The following is a 24,574-nucleotide window of genomic DNA, read 5'->3' as shown; positions in this document are numbered from 1 at the left end:
ACCTGGAAATTTATTGATTTTTTTGTATATATGTATATTTTCACAATGAAAAAGTTTAAAAAATAAAAAATAAAGTCAAAAAAACAAATAAGGTAATTTATAATTATACACCCTCAATCATAATCACTGAAAATATTTTTTAATGTATCCTTCTGTTCATATGTATATGTAATGTTTCCCAAAAAGGCATACTCCATATTTCTGCTTATAACCTGCTCTTTTCTATCTTGTGAATATTTCAAATGTCTGGAAAAATAAATCAGCCACGTTTCTTCAAAAAAAAAGGGGGGGGGAGTAAGCGGTTTTCTTTTAGTGAATTAAAATAAAACCATTAGGTTTTTTTTTTTTTTTTGGTTTTTAAACTTTTTTTACTGTATAGTGTGCTGGTTTGAATCTATTACTTGTAATTGGGACATTTTCTTGGCCTTAGAACTGTAAACTTAATTCCCCTTTTTAAAACTCATTCCATTTCTGGTATATTGCATTCCAGTAGCTAGCAAACTAGAATTTTGGTACCTGAGGAGTGGGGTGTGCTGCTGCAATTTGCAAATACCAAACATGTTGGAACGGACATTTTCTCGGCCTTAGAACTCTAAACTAGCAACTTATTAAATTCCCCTTTTTAAAAATCATTCCATTTCTGGTATATTGCATTCAGGTAGCTAGCACACTAGAACAGATTTTGGTACCTAAGGAGTGGGATGCTGCTGCAATTTGCAAGTATCAAACATGTTGGAACGGCTTTTCGAATGGATGAGGGGAAGATTGTGGAGGATTTGTGAGGCACTTGATAGCGAAGGCCTAGAAAAGAGACTGCTGGTAGAAATGTGGATTCTAAAGACACTTCTGGTAAGTCCTTAGAAAGTAATGAGGCATATGTTATTGCAAACTGGAAGGAAGGCGATTCTTGTTTTAAAATAGCAGAGAATCTGGCAAAACTGACTAGCGGTTTTGACTGGAAGGCAGATTTTAAAAGCCATGAATTTGCATACTTAGCAGAAGCGATTTCCAAGTTAAATGTGGAAAGTGCAGCCTGGTTTCTCCTTACACCTTATAGTGAAATGCAACAGGAAAGAGATAAACTGAGAAATTAACTCTTGGGTACAAAGAAAGCAGAAATTGATGTTCTGGAGAATTCTGGGCTTCCTGGAAGGGAAACCCCAGAGAACAGTGCCCCACATGAGGACTTGACTAAATGTGGAACCAATCAGCCATTTCAGAGAAAGCCAGGATTGGATATGGAGTTATCCAGGAAGGATTTGTGGAAACTCCTTCTGTCTGATGGGCATGATCCAACACTAAAGCATAGAAAGCCAACGAGAGTGCTGTGGGAACTGTATAAACAGAGCCGCTGCCAGTCTGGACTGGGGGGTTCAGAGAAGGGACACATTGGAGGAAAAATAACTTCAGAGGCAAAACCATGGAGGCTGAGGTCTGAAGTCAAGAAGCCTCGGGCCAGGAGAGCAGACCCACTCAAGCCTGTGGAGAGGGTGAGTTGCCCCGAAGGCATAGGATGGGCCTTCTGCCTCATTGCAGTGGAAGAGTCATGCCTCCTCAGGCCTTGGAGAGGGTGAAGCACATTCCTTGGGGTTTGGGGAAAGCCTGGCTGCCACCACATGGAGGGGTTGCGCATGTGCTCCAGAGATGGCAGAGAATCCAAGGGCAGCCCCAATCCTTGGAGAGAGTGGAGCAGAGAAAAAGGTGGTCTCCCCAACGTCCGCCAAGGTTGTATTCGGAGAATGGCAAGCCACTGCGTAGGCCTTTGGAAAGGGTGGGACTGCCACTGTCAACAGCCCCGAAAATAAATGACTCTCAGACTATGAAATTGAATGGACTTTGCCCTGCGGGTTTTCAATACTGTGTGGGTCCAGTGACTCGTGTTTCTTCCTCCCTATAGAAATGGGTATATGTATCCTATAAATGTTCCTTCTTTGAATGTTGGCAGCAAATAATTTGTGTTTTTATAGGTCCAGAGCCAGAGGAGAATTTTGCCTCAGGACAGATCACCCCTGTAACTGACTTGATGAGATTTTATACTGTTTCTAACTTTAATTTAAATACATTTAATTTAAATGTATTGTTACTAAAATGGTTTAAGGCTTTCTGATATTGTTATGGAATGAATGTATTTTGCATTTGGAAAGAATATGTCTTATTGGGGTCCAAAGGGTGGAATGTATTAGTCTGAATCTATGGTGGACCCCAGAAAAGCCATGTCCTTTAATCCTCATTCAGTATTGCTGGGTGCGAGCATTTCAACTGTTCCCATGGAGATGTGACCCACCCAACTGTGGGTGGTAACTTTTAATTAGATGATTTCCATGGAGGTATGTCTCCACCCACTGAAGATAGAGTTACTTACTAGAGTACTATAAAGGAGGAAACATTTTGGAGAATGAGAGATTCAGAGAGCGCAGAGAAGAACGACATAACCACAAGAAGCAGACAGCCCACAAGCCAGCAACCTGTGGAGATGAAGCCTCCCCGGGAGCTTCATGAAATAGGAAACCAGGAGAGAAAGGTAGCAGGTGACGCCTTACTAGCCAAGTGCTCTTCCAGCTGAGAGAGAAACCGTGACTGTGTTCGCCACGTGCCTTCTTACGTGAGAGAAAAACCCTAAACTTCATTGGCCTCCTTGAATCAAGGTATCTTTCCCTGGATGCCTCTGATTGGACATTTCTATAGACTTTTTGTAATTAGGACATTTCCTCGGCCTTAGAATTGTAAACTAGCAACTTATTAAATTCCCCTTTTTAAAAACCGTTCCATTTCTGGTATATTGCATTCCGGCAGCTAGCAAACTAGAGCATATGGTATAACATATATACAAAGCATAGAATTTGAAAGCAATAATTTTCAAATCATTCTTCAACAAGTGGTTATAGGTCAGATTCCAGAGTTTGTCATAGGCTACCATATGATCCTCTCACATTTTTCCTTCTAGCTGCTTCAGAATATAGAAGGGTAGAGGGCTTAAATACTTTTTTACCATCACAACTGATTTTTTTCTCCCTTTTCAGTGAACAATAACACACAAAAAACTATAAATTTCAAAGTACAGTACTACAAGTAGTTGTAGAACATATTTCAGACTTTGACATGGGTTAAAATTTCACAACCATTGGGTTTTAAGCTAGGAGAATAAGATTCAAGGAACAGACGGAAGTCATTATTTTTATATATATAGAAGGAAAATAACTGTATCAATACTTCACAGAGTTACTATGAGGCAAGGATTAAATAATGTACATAAAGAAGTTCTCTTGCTCATTTTCATATCTTGCTGAAGTTACATGTAGAACATTGAATAAATACATGTTAAATGAAAGGATGAATGACAGGAATAATTTTTTTTAAGATGCTGAACAAAATAATAGGTTGGTATATGGGAACTCTGTATTTTATATATTTTATGCATGAAATTTTTGTAAACCTACAACTTTCCTTCCCACACAAAAAAATTAATGGGAAAAAAAATAGTTGCAGGCCAGGCTGTGCTTGAGGGCCATAAACTGCTATTCCTTAGATTAGAGAAAGGAAGGCTATACACAGGGAGAACATTTAGGTGCTGAAACAGGAGTCTAGATGAGAAATGAAGGTCTGGATTATGCCAGTGACAAGGTACAGAAAGGAGAGAAGACCTTTGAAAAATATTTAAGATCTGGTGACTATTTAGACACATGGTGGGGCAAGGGCAGTGTTCTAGTTTGCTAGCTGCCGGAATGCAACACACCAGAGACAGACTGGCTGTTAACTAAAGGGGATTTATTTTGTTAGTTCTTCAGAGGAAAGGCAGCTAACTTTCCACTGAGGTTCTTTCTTACGTGGGAAGGCACAAGATGGTCTCTGCTGGCCTTCTCTCCAGGCCTCTAGGTTCCAACAACTTTCCCTGGGGTGATTTCTTTCTGCATCTCCAAAGGCCTGGGCTGAACTGCAAGTGCTGAGATGAGGTGTGCTGAGCTGCTTGGGCTGTGCTATGTTGCCTCTTTTATTTAAACACCAGCCAATTAAAATCAAACATCATTCATTGCAGCAGGCATGCCTCCTAGCCAACTGCAGATGTAAATCAGCAACAGATGAGGTTCACATACCATTGGCTCATGTCTGCAGCAACAAAACTAGGTGCCTTCACCTGGTCAAGTTGATAACTGAATCTAACTACCACAGGCAGTTAGATAGAAGGAGAAGGATGACACTGGGCTAGGTGGTTGTACCATCGACAAATATAAAAAAGACATTAAAGAAAAAAAGGCAATTTAAAAATTTCAGTGGAAATGAGCAGAAGAAAAAGCAGCAGGCTTAGATCACTCTAAAAATCTTTGTTGAGGGCAGGCCACGGTGGCTCAGCAGGCAGAGTTCCTGCCTGCCATGCCGGAGACCTGGGTTCGATTCCTGATGCCTGCCCATGCATTAAAAAAAAAAAAATCTTTGTTGAAATGGAGGAGAAATATTGAATGGCAGGGGAAAGAAAGGCTTTTTGGTTTTTCTTTTTTTTTCTTTCTTCTTTTCATGGCTAGAAAGACCTAGAGACCTGTGCTTATTTACAGACTAAGGAAAAAATATATAGAGATTGAAACATACAAAGCAGGAATAATTAATGGATCTGTGGTAGGTAGATTCAGTTGTCAACTTGGCCAGATGAAGGTGCCTAGTTATGTTGCTGCCAATGATACCTGAACCTCATCTGTTGCTATTACATCTGCGGTCAGCTAGGAGGCCTGCCTGCTGCAATGAATGATGTTTGATGTAATTGGCTGGTGCTTAAATGAGAGAGGCCAATGTAGCACAGTCCAAGCAGCTCAGCATACCTCATCTCAGCAGTTGCAGCTCAGCCCTTTGGAGATGTAGAAAGAAATCACCCCGGGGAAAGTAGCTGGAACCTAGAGGCCTGGAGAGAAGTCCAGCAGAGATCACCCTGAGCCTTCCCACATAAAAAAGAACCTCAGATGAAAGTCAGCTGCCTTTCCTCTGAAGAACTAATGAAATAAATCCTCTTTTATTAAAAGTCAATCCATCTCTGGTGTGCTGCATTCTGGCAGCTAGCAAACTAGAAGAAGATCAAATATCAGAAGAGGTGGGATACTAAGCAGAAGAGAATTTAGTCTTCAGTGAGAAGACTAAAGGAGAGACACATTTGTAGATAAAAAATCAGGAAGCTAAGGGAGATCATGCCTGATGGCTTTTACATTTTTAATGAAGTAAAAAAGTACTATAAAAATATCTCTATATCTTGAACAGATTGTAAAGTACTGAAAAAAGGAGTCATTCTCCATAATAACAAGGACTGTTCCTTGCACATAAGTACTTTTATTTAACACTTTATACAGAACCCATGCAATTCATCCAAAGTGTACAATCAATGGCTCTTGATATAATCACAGAGTTATATGTTCACTATCACAATCAATTTGAGAACATTGTTATTAAAAAAAAAATCCCATACCCCATTATTGCCACTTAGATTTGGTAAGGTACCTTTGTTACAAGTGAAGAAAAAACTATCAGGTATTTGATAAATGTTTGCAGAACTGAACTGAATTCCAAGCTTACAGACATGTAAGCTGATGTCAGCTGCAATTAATATGAATTGGAAATTAGGTGGGATGGAAACCTGAAAAATGGTAAAGGGCGGGCCACAGTGGCTCAGCAGGCAGAATTCTTGCTTGCCATGCTGGAGACCTGGGTTCGATTTCCGGGGCCTGAGCATGAAAAAAACAAACAAACAAAGAAAAAAAAAACACTTCTTAAAAAAAATGGTAGCAAAGGTCTGCAGAATACATTTCTTTACCTGTACATTCTTTGCAAATCAGATGCTAAGACTCCAGTGTCCACGTATTTGCCACATCTGTTACTGGTGAGATACTAAAACAAAAAACATGATAAGTATAAAACACTCAGTATTTAATCTTTTAACTAACACTCAGTAGGTATAATCTTTTTTTTTCCTGTGTTCGTTTTATTTCTTTTTCTATTGTCTTTTTATTTCTTTTTCTGAATTAATGCAAATGTTCTAAGAAATGATGAATATGCAACTAAGTGATGATATTGTGAATTACTGATTATGCATGTTGTTTAATTTTTTTAATTAATAAATTTTAAAAAACACTCAGTATTTCAAAGTCAGAGATTTTTCTTTTATTGAAAAAACAAAACAACAAACACCAATATGCTTAACATATGGACAATTCCACACTTGGTGTACAATCAATGGCTCACAATATCACCACATAGTTGTATATTCTTCACCATGATCATTTCTTAGAACATTTGCATCAAATCAGAAAAAGAAATAAAAAGAAAAAATTCACACATACCTTGCTCCTTCCCCTCCCTCTCACTGACCACTAATATTTCCATCTACCCAATATATTTTAACCTTTGTTCCCCCTATTTTTTTCTATACTCTTATCACTCTCTTTCATTGATCAGTAGTATTTCAATCTTACTCAATTTATTTTAACATTTGTTCCCCCTATTATTTATTTATTTTTAATCCATATTTTTACTCATCTGTCCATACCATAGATAAAAGGAGCATCAGACACAAGGTTTTTGCAATTACACAGTTACACTGCGAAAGCTATATCGTTCGTTATATTAACATCTTCAAGAAACACAGCTCCTGGAACACAGCTCTATTGTTTCAGGCACTTCCCCCTAGCCTCTCTAATACAACTTAAAGGGACATCTATAGAATGCATAAGAATAACCTCCAGGATAACCTCTCAACTTGGTTTGAAATCTCTCAGCCACTGATGCTTTGTCTCATTTTTCTTTTTCCCCTTTAGACCGAGAAAGTTTTCTCAATCCCTCGATGCTGCGTCCCAGCTCATTCTACAATTTGTTTTTTCACTTTCGATTTCTTCTTTTTGCTTACCCATTGCCTTCTTTATTTCCTTCCTCAACTCGTTGATTTTATTTTGATGAAGTTTTCCATGCCTGTTCAAACATCCTGAATTAGTTGTTTCAACTCCTGTATCTCATTTGAATTGTTGGTTTTTTCCTTAACTGGGCCATATCTTCCATTTTCCTAGTATGGCTTGTTATTTTTTGCTGGCACCTAGGCATTTTATTTCCTTAATTAGTTTATTCTGGAGGTTGTTATCTCTCTTTTACTTAGGATTTTTTTGCTGGATGGATTTGTTGTCTATGTTCTTTGACATTCAGTTCAGCTTATTTTAGACTTCTAGCATAGGTTCTGTTTAACTGATTGGAATTTTTCAGTTATTGTTTCTTGCTCTGCCTGTATGGAGCTTTTTTTATTAATTTATGTGTGTATTTATTTATTTTGTTTGTGTGTGTGTGTGTGTGTGTATGTATGTATGTATGTATTCATTTTGAGGAAGGTCTGCTCAGATGTTAGAGACCCTAGTGGGATTTTCCCAAATGGACTGGTCTCCTCTCAGGAGGAAAGTGTCGTTTGCATTAGTTTTTCCTGAGGGTGAGACCCAGCAGATTGACAGACTTTCCTATGAAGGTTCTAGACTTTGTGCTTTTCCTATCCTGCCCAGTATGTGGTGCTTGTCTGCCTGTGGCTTCCCAGCAGCATAAAGTGATGCGGTGCCTTTAACTTCAGCAGACTCTCCCTGCTGGGGCGTGATTGAGACAGAGGAGGGTGTGGAGGCTGGCTTTAATTGCTTCAGTTTTCCAGTCCCTGGGGCCTGAATTCCTTGAGGGAGGGTTTCCACCTGAGCTGGGCCCCACCCCTCTCCTGGGGAAGGCACAGCCTCCAGGAAATTACCTCCTTTCACCTGACCAGCCCCTTGGTCTCTCAGACAAGCTAATTCTGTCCTTACCTGGGGTAGCTGAAGCTCAGAAGCAAGCTCAGAAGCCTTGCAGTTCTATCTAATGAGCTGTTCAGTAGTAGAAACAAAGCAAAAAGAAAAAATTTCTTTTTAGAGCAGGACCCCAGTTCCTTGGGTTAATCAAGAGCTTAAGTTGGTACGTTGCTCTGAGTATCCCTAGGCCTTCTATATCCCCTTTTTTTTAGAGTCCAGCCATTTTGCAGTATTTTGTGTTATCTGACTCAGAAAGCCTCTTTGTTTTTCCTATCAGATCTGCCTTCTCTCTGCCGGAGCAAAAACTCATAGTACCTTTTGCTCTTATTCCAGGTTTATCTAAGCTAGGGGTCTATTTTCAGTAGTCAAGGTTTGTTGATTAATTCCACAATTAGGACTTTACTTGTTAGTAAAGTCTGTTTCCTTCCTGGGGGAACCAAGCTGCTGTGCCCATGGGGGAGGTGTGCTGGCCTCCACTGCTGGGGGATTTACAGTTCTGTGTGAGGTCACAGCCAGTCCGGTTTGTCCAGACTTGTGTATTCTCTGTGTCTGGTCACTGATGTGGCCCCAACAGTTGTTCTTACTGTTCCTAGCCATTTACTAGCTGCTTTCAGGACAAACTAAATTTCATACCCCACTATGCCGCCATCTTGCCTCTACTCTGTGGCACTACCTATATTGCGTTCTTAATCACAACTCCTAATGGGATTTGTATGCCTGTTGGGTACCACGCAACTTTTCATGTCTTGGAATTAGATTGATATTGACACTCTTATTTCCTATTCCACATTGGTTTTTGCATGATATTTGTTTTTTATCACAGCAAACATTGAAAACCCAGTTTCCCAAAGATATGACATCACCAGAAGGAATAAAAGGTGCTTTAATGTTGAAGCCATCAGTTGCCTCAAGCTAGTAGTTCTAATGGTGTTTGACAGTTGTTAACTGAGAGAGAAACCCTGAACTTTATCAGCCTTCTTTTTTTTTTGCACCTTCATTCAGTGTTTTAACATAATTACATTACAATTAGATAGTATTGTGCTGCCCATTTTTGAGTTTTTGTATCTAGTTCTGTTGCACAGTCTGTAACCCTTCAGCTCCAATTACCCATTGTCTTACCTTGTTTCTAACTCCTGATGGTCTCTGTTACCAATGACATATTTCAAGTTTATTCTCGAATGTCCGTTCACATCAGTGGGACCATACAGTATTTGTCCTGTAGTTTTTGGCTAGTCTCACTCAGCATAATGTTCTCTAGGTCCATCCATGTTATTACATGCTTCATAAGTTTATTCTGTCTTAAAGCTGCATAATATTCCATCGTATGTATATACCACAGTTTGTTTAGCCACTCGTCTGTTGATGGACATTTTGGCTATTTCCATCTCTTTGCAATTGTAAATAATGCTACTATAAACATTGGTGTGCAAATGTCCGTTTGTGTCTTTGCCCTTAAGTCCTTTGAGTAGATACCTAGCAATGGTATTGCTGGGTCGTATGGCAATTCTATATTCAGTTTTTTGAGGAACCGCCAAACTGCCTTCCACTGTGCTTGCACCATCTGACATTCCCACCAACAGTGAATAAGTGTGCCTCTTTCTCTGCATCCTCTCCAGCACTTGTCATTTTCTGTTTTGTTGATAATGGCCATTCTGGTGGGTGTGAGATGATATCTCATTGTGGTTTTGATTTGCATTTCTCTAATGGCCAGGGACATTGAGCATCTCTTCATGTGCCTTTTGGCCATTTGTATTTCCTCTTCTGAGAGGTGTCTGTTCAAGTCTTTTTCCCATTTTGTAATTGGGTTGGCTGTCTTTTTGTTGTTAAGTTGAACAATCTCTTTATAAATTCTGGATACTAGACCTTTATCCAATATATCGTTTCCAAATATTGTCTCCCATTGTGTAGGCTGTCTTTCTACTTTCTTGATGAAGTTCTTTGATGCACAAAAGTGTTTAATTTTGAGGAGCCCCCATTTATTTATTTCGTTCTTCAGTGCTCTTGCTTTAGGTTTAAGGTCCATAAAACCGCCTCCAATTGTAAGTTTCATAAGATATCTCCCTACATTTTCCTCTGTTTTATGGTCTTAGACCTAATGTTTAGATCTTTGATCCATTTTGAGTTAACTTTTGTATAGGGTGTGAGATATGGGTTCTCTTTCATTCTTTTGCATTCTTTATCAGCCTTCTTGAACCAATGTGTCTTTCCCTGAATGCCTTAGATTGGACATTTCTATAGACTTGTTTTAACTGGGACATTTTCTTGGCCTTAGAACTGTAAACTAGCAAATTATCAAATTTCCCTTTTTAAATGCCATTCTGTTTCTGGTATATTGGATTCTGACAGCTAGCAAACTAGAACAGGATACTATGACTAACCATATGCTAATAAAGTAGAGAATGTAGATGAAAGGACTACTTCCTAGAAAGGCATGAACAAACATTGACTTAAAAAAAAATAGAAAACCTCAACAAACCAAGCACAAGTAAACAGACAGTATCAGTCATCAAGAAGACCCCAACATATTTTTAACCTCATGTTGATCCCACGGTGCCAGGTCTGGATTCATCCTTGGGAGTCATCTCCCACATAGCCAGGGAGACTTTCGCCCCTGGATGTCATGTCCCACGTAGTGGGGAGGGCAATGATTTCATTTGCAGAGTTGGGCTTAGAGAGACTGAGGCCACATCTAAGCAACAGCAGAGTCCTCCAGAAGTAACTCTTAGGCATGCCTATAGGTAGTCTAAGCTTCTCCACTACCTACATAAGCTTCACAAGAGTAAGCCTCATGACTTCCGGAGAAGATGGCGGCTTAGTAAGACGCGCGGGTCTTAGTTCCTCCTCCAGAAAAGCAACTAAAGAAACAGAAACAATACAAAACAGCTCCCGGAGTCACGACAGAGACCAAAAAAGACAGCGTACCCCATTCTGGAACGGCTGAACGGGTAGGGAGAATCCACTGCTGTGAGATACCCGAGGGGTGCACGTTTTCCCGGCTGGGGTGGCTGGCGTCTGGGGTCCCCTCCACGCACGTGGCTCCCCTGTCTGACTGGGAACATTGGATAGCGGGGCCCTCCCGTCACGCTTGGCGTCTCGGGCCAGCTGGGCAATTTGGACCGGCACTCCCCCAAGCCACGGCCAGCGACCCCCGCCTCCACGCGCGGTTTCCCGGGCCGACTGCCCCGCAGACAAACGACCGCCACGAGCGCCACCTACTGGGCAGGAAAAGAAAAACAGAGCCCAGAGATTCCACAGAAAAACCTTTCAACCAGCTGGGTCCCACACCCAGGGAGATCTGATCAAATGCCCAGACACCAGCAGAAAATAATGGATGACGCTCGGAAAATTGAAGATATGGCCCAATCAAAGGAACAAACCAATAGCTCAAATGAGATACAGGAGCTGAGACAACTAATGCTGAATATACGAACAGAAATGGAAAAACTCTTCAAAAACCAAATCAATAAATTGAGGGAGGACATGAAGAAGATATGGGCTGAACAAAAAGAAGAAATAGAAAATCTGAAAAAACAAATCACAGAACTTGTGGGAGTGAAGGACAAAGAAGAAAAAATGGAAAAAACAATGGATACCTACAATGGTAGATCTAAAGAGACAGAAGCTACAATTAGTGAACTGGAGGATGGAACAACTGAATTCCAAAAAGAAACAGAAACTATAGGGAAAAGAATGGAAAAACTTGAGCAGGGAATCAGGGAACTGAATGACAATATGAAGCGCACAAATATACGTGTTGTGGGTGTCCCAGAAGGAGAAGAGAAGGGAAAAGGAGGAGAAAAACTAATGGAAGAAATTATCACTGAAAATTTCCCAACTCTTATGAAAGACCTAAATATACAGATCCAAGAAGTGCAGCGCACCCCAAAGAGAATAGACCCAAATAGGCGTTCTCCAAGACACTTACTAGTTAGAATGTCAGAGGTCAAAGAGAAAGAGAGGATCTTGAAAGCAGCAAGAGAAAAACAATCTGTCACATACAAGGGAAACCCAATAAGACTATGTGTAGATTTCTCAGCAGAAACCATGGAAGCTAGAAGACAGTGGGATGATATATTTAAATCACTAAAAGAGAAAAACTGCCAACCAAGACTCCTATATCCAGCAAAATTGTCCTTCAAAAATGAAGGAGAAATTAAAACATTTATAGACAAAAAGTCACTGAGAGAATTTGTGACCAAGAGACCAGCTCTGCAAGAAATACTAAAGGGAGCACTAGAGTCAGATACGAAAAGACAGAAGAGAGAGGTATGGAGTAAAGTGTAGAAAGAAGGAAAATCAGATATGATATATATAATACAAAAGCCAAAATGGTAGAGGAAAATATTATCCAAACAGTAATAACACTAAAAGTTAATGGACTGAATTTCCCAATCAAAAGACATAGAATGGCAGAATGGATTACGACCCAGCAATACCACTGCTAGGTATCTACTCAAAGGACTTAAGGGCAAAGACACAGACGGACATTTGCACACCAGTGTTTATAGCAGCATTATCTACAACTTCAAAGAGATGGAAACAGCCAAAATGTCCATCAACAGACGAGTGGCTAAACAAACTGTGGCGTATACCTACGATGGAATATTATGCAGCTTTAAGACAGACTAAACTTATGAAGCATGTAATAACATAGATGGACCTAGAGAACATTATGCTGAGTGAGTCTAGCCAAAAACTAAAGGACAAATACTGTATGGTCCCACTGATGTGAACGGACATTCGAGAATCAGCTTGGACTATATCATTGGTAACAGAGACCCGCAGGAGTTAGAAACAGGGTAAGATAATGGGTAATTGGAGCTGAAGGGATACAGACTGTGCAACAGGACTAGATACAAAAACTCAAAAATGGACAGCACAATAATACCTAAGTGTAATGTAACTAGGTTGGAACACTGAATGAAGCTGCACCTGAAATATGGTTTTTTGTTTGTTTGTTTGTGTGTTTGTATCTTTTGTTTTTGTTTTTTCTTTTTCCTTTTTATATATATATATATTATTAGTATTATTATTTTAATTCTCTTCTCTATATTAACATTCTATATCTTTTTCTGCTGTTTTGCTAGTTCTTTTCCTAAATCGATGCAAATGTACTAAGAAATGATGATCATACATCTATGTGATGATACTAAGAATTACTGAGTGCATGTGTAGAATGGAATGATTTCTAAATGTTGTGTTAATTTCTTTTCTTTTTTTTGATTAATAAAAAAATTTAAAAAAAAAAAAGAAATAATGAAGTCCTGACACATGTGACAATATGGATACATCTTGAGGACATTATGTTGCGTGAAATAAATTAGACACAAAAGGAAAAAAAAAAAAAAGAGTAAGCCTCATGATCGAGGGCATGCCCTGCTGATTTGGGTATCCCTAAAATTTGACACAGTATCAGGGGATTCCCTGATGGTAAGGTTTAAGAATTTCATAGCCTTTCTCCCCTCCCTCAGGGGACTATGCCAATACTTTTTGATTATCTGCTTAATAATACTGTAGGATGTATCTAAGCATTACAATAATCTACGAAGGATTAAAGAAACTCTTTCTCATTTTGTGCCTCCTGTGTTTCAATTTGTTCAAATGAGCTACAATGATAGGTTAAATTAGATTATGCACTATAGAAAATTTCAATTCCAGATCAAATAAACCTTTCTTCCATTGGTCTCAAGGAGTATGTGTGATTCTAAAATATATACACTGTCTTCCTTACCCCTATGATCTGAATTACTTTAACCCCAACCTGCTCAGCTTCATTCTCATTTCTAAAATCAGTTTATATATATAAAACAGCTTCCCAAAATCAGAAATAATAACCATCACTGCAGACTTACTGTGTCTGCTCTAAAAGCTTACAATCTAGGCGCCTATTTTTCTATAAGCATTTTCTAAAGGTGACCATAATATTGTTTTTTTTGTTTCTGGCTTATTTTGTCTCACCAAATGTCCGACATGTTCATTCTCATTACTGAATGCCTCACAATATTGTTCCTTCTTGTAGCAGCACAACCTTCATTCATAAGTATTCAGCATCGTTCACCAATCTACTTCTCTGTCAGTGCATCCTTCAGCCACCTGCATTCATCGGGCATCATGAATAGGACCCAAAACCCACAGTCCATCAAGATTTTCAATTTTAGATAATTTCATTGTTCCCAAGAGACAGAACACCAATAAACACACCCTTACCAAACAGGAAATCTAAACCTTCTCTTAACTCCTGTCCCTCACCCCATCATTTAACTCTGCTGTTGCTGTGGTAGGGCTGATGGTTTCCATTTCAACACAGCTCATAGCATGCAATAACAGTTCCCCCGCCCCGAACCCTGGACTTAAACACTCTTTATACAAGAATCACATCTTTGAAGTAATTCTTACGAGAACTCATTCATATTTCTAGTGTGAGTCAGTGGGACACGTAGGTCTATACAACCCCATTCAAGCCTGCTCATCTTCAATGTGGTAATATTACTTACATATCCACTAGAGAAACACCTTCACTCCTATCTATTCCCTTACATTGGAGTTCAACCTCATTAGCTAACAGTTCACCCATCCCTAGCTTCTATGTATATCTAAGTCCCCTATCTTCTCTATTATAAGCCTCTGATTATACTTTTACACTGATCATAAAAGTGGACTCATACAGTATCTATCCTTTTGTATCTCGTTAACTTCACTCAGCATTATGTCCTCAAGGCTCATCCATCTTCCAATGTCCTTCAGGATGTCATTTTGTCTTACTGCTGCATAACATTCCATCATATGTATATACCACATTTTGTTGATCCACGTGTCTGTTGATGGGCATTTGGTTTGTTTCTATCTTTTGGCGATTGCAGAGTAATGCTGCTGTAAACATCAGTGTGCAAATGTCTGTTTGTGTAGTTGTTTTTAGCTCTTCTAGGTTATATACCAAGTAGTGCTATTGCAGGGTCATAGGGCAACTCAATATTTAGTTTCCTAAGGAACGGCCAAACAGTCTTCCATAGTGGCTGCATTATATCCTCAACTACACTTCCTAGCCCTTTACTCCTCTTTTCTCCATCTGGGACACCAATGATTCTTATATTTGTGCACTTTGTTTTGTCTATCATTTCCCTGAGTTTCCATTCAATTTTTTCCATCTTTCTTGCCATTTGCTGTTTTGAATCTTCAAAGTCAATTATCTTGTCCTCTACATCATTTATTCTTTCTTCCGTCTCTTCAAATCTGGTGCTGTATGCCTCTAGTTTTTTGTTTGGTCAACAGAGTCTTTAATCTCTGTGATTTCCACCATTTTTATATTTATTCTTTCAAATTCTTCTTTGTGCTCTTCTACTGTCTTCATCTCCTTTATGACATTTGCTACACACTTATTTTATTAATTAGAGTTGTATGAACATCTTTGATTAGTTGTTCCAACATCTGTGTCTCCTCTGGTGTTTTAATTTGGTCATTAGGCAGGGCTATATCAATCTGCACTGTGATAAGCTTAGTGATCTGCTGTCTTCGTCGCATATAATAATCTTGGTTGATTTATTAGGGGAGTTGATTTCTTTCAATAGTCTAAGGCCTTGTGTTTGTTGGATGGCTGTACATCAGGGAGCAGAGCACGGGGTGGAGCACTCAGTATGGTAATTTGTTTCAGGGCAGGTATAGGCACAAGTTGCGGATTTTATGCTAATGCTTCTGAATGTGGGCACCCAGCAGCCAGGGACGATGTAGCTGTGTAGGTGCGCCAGTCTACAGGACATAACCCAGGTGTGCGCTGGTCTAAGACATGGGGTTCTTTGTGTGCATTTGTTGAGCTGTGGCCGCAGGTCGGTGTTACTCCTTCATGGAGTGGGGGCAGATGTGACCCCGCTGTGTAGGTTGGTACTTTCTCAGAGATGGGAAGTGATGCTGAGGGCTGTGTGCATGCACAGTTCTAGGACTGCTATAAACTGCAGTTCCCACAGCTGAATGACATGCAGTTCCCAGAGCTGGGAGTGCCGTAAAGGGAAGAACTAAGCTCACGGCGGGGGGGGGGGGGGGGGGGGATGTGAGGCTGTGCGACACTATAGGTGGCGGTGGGGGTAGCCTAGGTATGGAGGTTAGTGCCCACAACTTCTTTGCGCTGGCAACAGTCTGCAGGGAACAGGGAGGGGGAGGTAGTGCTTGGGAGGGGTGCAGGAGACGTGGGTTGGGCCGCACTTGGGGTATGGGTATGGGGAAGGTACGTCTACTGGGGGCTTATGGGGTGGGGGGTGCCTGGAGCACAGGGTATGGGAAAGGGTGATGGGGTTCAGGTGCACGGGGTGTGGGATGAGTTGCCTGTCATGGGGCTCCGCTGGTGAGGGTAGTGCTCCGAAGGAATGCACCCTGGCTTACTTTCTAGTCCTGCGCTCCAGTATGTGCACTCCTGTGGGCTCTGCGGCTCTGCACCTTCACACCAGGCTCCAGCTTTCTGCTTCTCAGTTCCTCGGCCTCCGCAACCAGGGCTGCCACACGTGGTACAGAAGGCTCTCCCAGGTCAGCCACACTCTCGAATCATCACCTCAATCGCCCTCCTGTCCCCTCTCCAACCTTTCCATGGAGCAGGGCTAATCTCGAGCCACTCTTCTTCCCAGAAGTCACAGATGTCATTTTTTATTCTCTGAACACTGCTGCCACCTGAGCAAGAGGAGGCAGGGTTGCCTTTTACCCAGTCTTGCTGAAAGGAACGCTGATAGCCAATTAGCTTATACACAGTAGTCAGCCAGCATGAGGGAAACCAAGAGTAAGGGGACATGGATTCTTTTGACACTTTCCCGAATCTGGCAGGCCAGTGGACAATTGATCTTTGATAAGACAGTCAAGCCAACTCACCTGGGATAGGACAGCCTCTTAAATAAATGGCTCTTGAAAAACTGGATATCCATATTGAAAAGAATGAATGGATCCATACCTCACACCTCATACAAAAATTAACTCAAAATGGATCCAAGACCTAAACATTAGAGCTAAGACCATAAAACTTTTAGAAGAAAATGTAGGAAAATATCTTATAAAACTTGTAACAGGAAGTGGTTTCCTAGATCTTACACGCAAAGCAGGAGTACTGAAGAAATAAACAGATAAATGGGAACCCCTCAAAAGTAAACACTTTTGTGCATCAAAGAACTTTGTGAAGAAAGTATAAAAGCAACCTACACAATAGGAGACAATATTTTGAAAACACATATCAGATAAGGGTTTAGTATCCAGAATATATAAAGAGATTGTTCAACTCAACAACAAAAAGACAAATAACTGAATTAAAAAATGGGCAAAAGACACAGACAGATACTTCTCAGAAGAAGAAATAAAAGGCACACGAAAAGATGCTCTCAACTTCACTGGCTATTAAGGAAATGCAAATCATACCACCATGAGATAGTTCCAGCTCCCTACTCCATATTAGCAACACACCCTTCCAACATGAAAAAGTCAGAATAGTCATTGTGCTGGTTTGAAAGGGTATATGCCCCCTAAGAAAAGCCATGTTTTAATATAAATCTCATTTCTTAAAGGTAGAATAATCTCTATTCAATACTGTATATTTGAAACTGTAATGAGATCATCTCCCTGGTTGATGTGATTTAGTTAAGAATGGTCGTTAAACTGGATTACGGGATAACATGTCTCCACCCATTTGAGTGGGTTTTGATTAGTTTCTGAAGTCCTATAAAAGAGGAAACATTTTGGAGATTCAGAGAGATTCAGAGAGAGTGACACTACGAAGCAGAGAGTCCTTCAGCCAGAGATCTTTGGAGATGAAGAAGGAAGATGGCTCCCGGGGAGCTTCATGAAATAGGAAGCCAGGAAAGAAATCTAGCAGATGATGCCGTGTTCGCCATGTGCCCTTCCAGCTGAGAGAGAAGCCCTGACTGTGTTCGCCACGTGCCTTCTCACTTGAGAGAGAAACCCTGAACTTCATCGGCCTTCTTGAACCAAGGTATCTTTCCCTGGATGCCTTTGATTGGACATTACTATAGACTTGTTGTAATGGGGACATTTTCTCGGCCTTAGAACTGTAAACTAGCAACTCATAAAATCACCCCTTTTAAAAGCCATTCCGTTTCTGGTATATTGCATTCTGGCAGCTAGCAAACTAGAACAGTCATAGACCAACACCCCTAAAGAGAGGGATAGAAAGTTCAAAGGTGATGGTGTAGTTATACAGAGAAGATAGGATTTCACAAATGAATATGATTGCTGAATCATTAAATTGATATCTATTTTAGCCCCAGGATCTCAGAGCAGGTAGAAGTAAAAACCTAAAATTGTGGAAATGAAATCCCTGTCAAACTCTGAAATATGTTCTACAACTAACTGTGGTGCTGTGCTTTGAAATTTATAGCTTATTTGTATATACGTTATTTTCACAAAAAAGAAAGAAAAAAGCCAATTGTGACAAAAAAAATATTTAAGCCTTCTATCCTCCCATATTCTGCAGCAGCTAATAGGAAAAATCTGAGAGGATCATATGGTAGCCCATGACAAACTCTGGGATCTGTCCTGTAACTACTTTTGAAGAATGTTTTGAAAAGTATTGTATTACTTCTTTGCTTTGTATATATGCTATACTATACAATAAAAAAGTTAAAGTTATAAGACAGAATAAAGTTATGAAGTATGTAACAACATAGATGGACCTTGAGAACATTATGCTGAGTGAGACTAGCCAGAAACAAAAGGACAAATACTGTATGGTCTCACTGATATGAACTAACATTAATCAATGAACTCAGAGAATTTCTGTTACGAACAAAGGTCACCAGGAGATAGAAATAGGGTAGACATTGGGTAACTGGAACTGAAGGGATAAAGATTGTGCAACAGAACTGATTGTAAAAATTCAGAAATGAATAGCACAATACTACTCAACTATAGTACGATAATGTTAGTACACTGAATGAAGCTGAATGTGAGAATGATAGAGGGAGGAGGGCTGGGGGGGGCACAAATGAAATCAGAAGGATAAACAAAGACTAAACTGGTACAATCTAGGAATGCCTAGAGTGTACAATAATAGTGACTAAGTGTACAAATTAAAAAAATGCTTTTGCATAAGGAAGAACAAAGGAATGTCAACACTGCAGGTGGTACTACATATTTTAAAACTTTAACTTATGTGTGAGACTAAACCATAAAATGTTTATTTGGTATGAAATTTATATTTTGACTAGTGTATCTCCTAATATAACTTATACGGACAGTTTAATTGAACGCCATAAGTGCATGGAACCTTGAGTAGGGCATGAGAGTTTGCAGGTTTGTCCAGAGTGATGCCCTGATAAATCCGAGTGATTTGAATGATTTGAACAGTGAATAAAAAAGTATTTGCAAAGTCCCCTTGGGGGAATGGTGAGAAAGAGAGAAAATTCAACTTCCCCATTTGGAGAAGGTCTGATATTCTTTCAAGTAGTGAAGACAACAAAATCAACAGGGTGAGCCCCAATCTTGGGGTTTGTTCATATGAAACTTATACCTTCAAAGGATGGGCTAAGCTACTTAAAATTAGGCCTGTAAAAAAAAAAAAAAAAAATTAGGCCTGAGAGTCACCCCCAAAGAACCTCTTTCTGGTTCAGATTTACCGTATCTCTCAGCCAACACACAATCAAACTCACTGCCCTCCCCCTCTCTACATGGGACATGACTCTCTGGGGTGTGAACCTCTCTGACAACGTGGGAAAAAGATCCTAGAATGAGCTGGGACTCTGCCTCAGGGGATTGGGGAAACCTTCTTGACTGAAAGGAGGAAGAGAGAAATGAGACAAAATAGAGTGTCAGTGGCTAAGAGACTTCAGAGTAGAGAGGTTATCCTGGAGGTTATTCTTATGCATTATAGATATCCCCTTTGTAGTTTAAGATGTATTGGAGAGGCTAGAGGGAAGTGCCTGAAAATGTAGAGCTGTGTTTCAGTAGCCATGTTTCTTTAAGTCGACTAAATAATGATATAACTTTTGCAGAGTGAATGCACAACTGTGAAAGCCTTGTTCTAATGTTCCTTTTATCTGCAGTATGGACAAATGAGTAAAAAATATGGATTAAAAATAAATAAATAATAGGAAGAACAAATGTTAAAATAAATTGGGTAGAGGGAATACTAGTGGTCAATGAGAGGGAGGGGTAAAGGGAATGGTATGTATGAGTTTTTTCTTTCTATTTCTTTTTCTGGAATGATGTAAATGTTCTTAGAAACGATCATGGTGATGAATATACAACCATGGGATGAGATTGTGAGCCAATGATTGCACATCAAGTATGGAATGTTCATACATTAAGAATGTTCAGGTCAGGGGATCCAAGATGGCGTCTTAGTAAGGTACATGCGTCTTAGTTCCTCCGACTCCAAATCAACTAATAGGTGAACAGAAACAGTACAAAACAGCTCCCGGGGCTACAGCATGGAATGGACACACAGCGTAACCAAGTCTGGGCTGGCTAGTCTGACTGCGAAACTCGGCTGCGGTGAGTGAGATCCCCGAGCGGTGGGCGATTTCCCAAGCAGCCGCAGCTGCGGCAGTCCGAGCTAATCCCTCCCTCCTTCCCGGGCTGGCTGAGAGACTCGGAGAGACAAGCTTCCCAGCCAAGGCGGCCGGCGCCACACTTTTGCGGGCGGCTTCGAGTCCGCGACTACAAGTCTCAGATCAGAGGGCTATCCAAAGTCTGGGCTGGCAAGTCTGATTGCGAGACTTGGCTGCGGCGAGACCCCCGAGCGGCCGCAGCTGCGGCGGTCCGAGCTAATCCCTCCCTCCTTCCCGGGCTGGCTGAGAGACTCAGAGAGACAAGCTTCCCAGCCAAGGCGGCCGGCGCCACACTTTTGCGGGCGGCTTCGAGTCCGTGACTACAAGTCTCAGATCAGAGGGCTATCCAAAGTCTGGGCTGGCAAGTCTGATTGCGAGACTTGGCTGCGGCGAGACCCCCGAGCGGCCGCAGCTGCGGCGGTCCGAGCTAATCCCTCCCTCCTTCCCGGGCCAGCTGAGAGACTCGGAGAGACAAGCTTCCCAGCCAAGGCGGCTGGCGCCACACTTTTGCGGGCGGCTGCGAGTCTCAGCTTCGAGTCCGCGACTACGAGTCTCGGATCAGAGGGCTATCCAAAGTCTGGGCTGGCAAGTCTGACTGCGAGACTTGGCTGCGGCGAGACCCCCGAGCGGCCGCAGCTGCGGCGGTCCGAGCTAATCCCTCCCTCCTTCCCGGGCCAGCTGAGAGACTCGGAGAGAAAAGCTTCCCAGCCAAGGCGGCTGGCGCGACACTTTTGCGGGCGGCTGCGAGTCTCGGCTTCGAGTCCGCGACTACGAGTCTCGGATCAGAGGGCTATCCAAAGTCTGGGCTGGCAAGTCTGACTGCGAGACTTGGCTGCGGCGAGACCCCCGAGCGGCCGCAGCTGCGGCGGTCCGAGCTAATCCCTCCCTCCTTCCCGGTCCAGCTGAGAGTATCGGAGAAGCAAGTTCCCCAAGCCGAGGCAGGTGGCGCCCTTCTTTTGCGGGCGGCTTCGAGTCTCGGCTTTGAGTCCGCAGCTACGAGTCCCGGATCAGAGGGCTATCCAAAGTCTGGGCTGGCAAGTCTGACTGCGAGACTTGGCTGCGGCGAGACCCCCGAGCGGCCGCAGCGGCGGCGGTCCGAGCTAATCCCTCCCTCCTTCCCGGGCCGGCTGAGAGTATCAGAGAAGCAAGTTTCCCACGCCGAGGCAGGCGGCGCCCTTCTTTTGCGGGCGGCTTCGAGTCTCGGCTTTGAGTCCGCGGCTACGAGTCCCGGATCAGAGGGCTATCCAAAGTGTGGGCTGGCTAGACTGACTGCGAGACTCGGCTGCAGTGAGACCCCCGAGCGGCGTGCGATTTCCCGATCAGCGGCAGCTGCGGTGGTCCGAGCTACTCCCTTCCCCCTTTCCGGGCCGGCTGAGAGTATTGGAGAAGCAAGTTTCCCAAGCCGAGGCAGGTGGCACCCCTCTTTTGCGGGCGGCTTCGAGTCTCTGCTTCGAGTCCGCGGATATGAGTCTCAGATAGGAGGGCTATCCAAGCCGCGGAAGCCCCCCCCACGGGAGGCTTCCTGGTCCGGTGGGGAATCCCCCAGGCCCGCTGCGGCCCGCAACCAGCCACAGGGTCCCCTCAAGCCGCGGCAGCTGACGCCCCCACCACGCGCGGCCCCTGAACCAAAGGAGAGAATTGGATCCGAAATCCCCAGGCCACGGAGATCGGTAACTGGGGGAGACCCATTCCAAACACTTGAGACAAACGTGTGCCACGTGCGCAACGTACTGGGAAAGATAAGAAAAACAGATCCCAGAGATTTCACAGAAAAATCTTACAACCTTGCTGGGTCCAACACCCAGGGAAATCTGAATAAATGCCCAGACGCCAGCAGCAGAAGATAACTGTCCACACTCAAAAGATTGAGAATATGGCCCAGTCAAAGGAACAAACCAATAGCTCAAATGAGATACAAGAGCTGAGACAACTAATCCTGAATATACGAACAGAAATGGAAAACCTCTTCAAAAATGAAATCGATAAATTGAGGGAGGACATGAAGAGGACATGGGCTGAACATAAAGAAGAAATAGAAAAACTGAAAAAACAAATCGTAGAACTTATGGAAGTGAAGGATAAAGTAGCAAACATAGAAAAAATAACGGATAGCTACAATGATAGATTTAAAGAGACAGAAGATAGAATTAGTGATTTGGAGGATGAACATCTGAATTCCAAAAAGAAACAGAAACTATAGGGAAAAGAATGGAGAAATTTGAACAGGGTATCAGGGAACTCAAGGACAATATGAACCGCACAAATTTACGTGTTGTGGGTGTCCCAGAAGGAGAAGAGAAGGGAAAAGGAGGAGAAAAACTAATGGAAGAAATTATCACTGAAAATTTCCCAACTCTTATGAAAGACCTAAAATTACAGATCCAAGAAGTGCAGCGCACCCCAAAGAGATTAGACCCAAATAGGCGTTCTCCAAGACACTTACTAGTTAGAATGTCAGAGGTCAATGAGAAAGAGAGGATCTTGAAAGCAGCAAGAGAAAAACAATCCATCACACACAAGGGAAACCCAATAAGACTATGTGTAGATTTCTCAGCAGAAACCATGGAAGCTAGAAGACAGTGGGATGATATATTTATAATACTAAAAGAGAAAAACTGCCAACCAAGACTCCTATATCCAGAAAAATTATCCTTCAAAAATGAGGGAGAAATTAAAACATTCTCAGACAAAAAGTCACTGAAAGAATTTGTGACCAAGAGACCAGCTCTGCAAGAAATACTAAAGGGAGCACTAGAGTCAGATACAAAAAGACAGGAGAGAGAGAGATGGAAAAGAGTGTAGAAAGAAGGAAAATCAGATATGATATATATAATACAAAAGGCAAAATGGTAGAGGAAAATATTATCCAAACAGTAATAACACTAAATGTCAATGGACTGAATGCCCCAATCAAAAGACATAGATTGGCAGAATGGATTAAAAAACAGGATCCTTCTATATGCTGTCTACAGGAAACACATCTTAGACCCAAAGATAAACATAGGTTGAAAGTGAAAGGTTGGGAAAAGATATTTCATGCAAATAACAACCAGAAAAGAGCAGGAGTGGCTATACTAATATCCAACAAATTAGACTTCAAATGTAAAACAGTTAAAAGAGACAAAGAAGGACACTATATACTAATAAAAGGAACAATTAAACAAGAAGACATAACAATCATAAATATTTACGCACCGAATCAGAATGCCCCAAAATACGTGAGGAATATACTGCAAACACTGAAAAGGGAAATAGACACAAATACCATAATAGTTGGAGACTTCAACTCACCACTCTCATCAAGGGACAGAACATCTAGACAGAGGATCAACAAAGAAATAGAGAATCTGAATATTACTATAAATGAACTAGACTTAATAGACATTGATAGGACATTACATCCCACAACAGCAGGATACACCTTTTTCTCAAGTGCTCATGGATCATTCTCAAAGATAGACCATATGCTGGGTCACAAAGCAAGTCTTAACAAATTTAAAAAGCTTGAAATCTTACACAACACTTTCTCGGACCATAAAGGAATGATGTTGGAAATCAATAATAGGCAGAGGGGCGGGCCGCGGTGGCTCAGCGGGCAAAGTGCTTGCCTGCTATGCCGGAGGACCTCGGTTCGATTCCCGGCCCCAGCCCATGTACCAAAAACGGAGAAACAGAATACAATAAAAACAAGAAAATGTTTAAAAGATGTTTCCCTTTCTTCCTTCCTTCCTTCCTTCTATCCTTCCTTCCTTCTCTCTGTCTTTCCTTTAAAAAAAAAAAAAAAATAATAATAATAATAATAATAATAGGCAGAGTGCCAGAAAATTCACAAATACGTGGAGGCTCAACAACACACTCCTAAACAACGACTGGGTCAAAGAAGAAATTGCAAGAGAAATTAGCAAATACCTCGAGGCGAATGAAAATGAAAACACAACATATCAAAACTTATGGGACGCAGCAAAGGCAGTGCTAAGAGGGAAATTTATTGCTCTAAATGCCTATATCAGAAAAGAAGAAAAGGCAAAAATTCAGGAATTAACTATCCATTTGGAAGAACTGGAGAAAGAACAGCAAGCTAACCCCAAAGCAAGCAAAAGGAAAGAAATAACAAAGATTAGAGCACAAATAAATGAAATTGAAAACATGAAAACAATAGAGAAAATCAATAAGGCCAGAAGTTGGTTCTATGAGAAAATCAATAAGATTGATGGGCCCTTAGCAAGATTGACAAAAAGAAGAAGAGAGAGGATGCAAATAAATAAG

The 24,574-nt window shown here is 41.4% G+C and overlaps 1 protein-coding gene across 3 annotated transcripts in view; it reads right to left on the bottom strand.

Annotated features, from left to right (window-relative positions):
* NVL (nuclear VCP like) overlaps window positions 1–24,574 on the bottom strand; it is a 251,999-nt gene that overhangs the window by 211,634 nt on the left and 15,791 nt on the right. For 2 of the 3 annotated variants that reach the window (XM_077149137.1, XM_077149138.1), the window contains exon 2: window positions 5,789–5,862. In XM_077149137.1, coding sequence (XP_077005252.1) covers window positions 5,789–5,862 — 74 coding nt within the window. Of the gene's footprint in view, window positions 1–5,788; window positions 5,863–10,700; window positions 10,912–24,574 lie in introns of those variants that run through there. The other variant, XM_077149139.1, reaches the window with a different exon arrangement.

This window comes from Tamandua tetradactyla, chromosome 2 (genome assembly GCF_023851605.1).
Source record: "Tamandua tetradactyla isolate mTamTet1 chromosome 2, mTamTet1.pri, whole genome shotgun sequence".
Taxonomy (NCBI): domain Eukaryota; kingdom Metazoa; phylum Chordata; class Mammalia; order Pilosa; family Myrmecophagidae; genus Tamandua; species Tamandua tetradactyla.
This window is presented reverse-complemented; position numbering and strand designations above follow the sequence as displayed.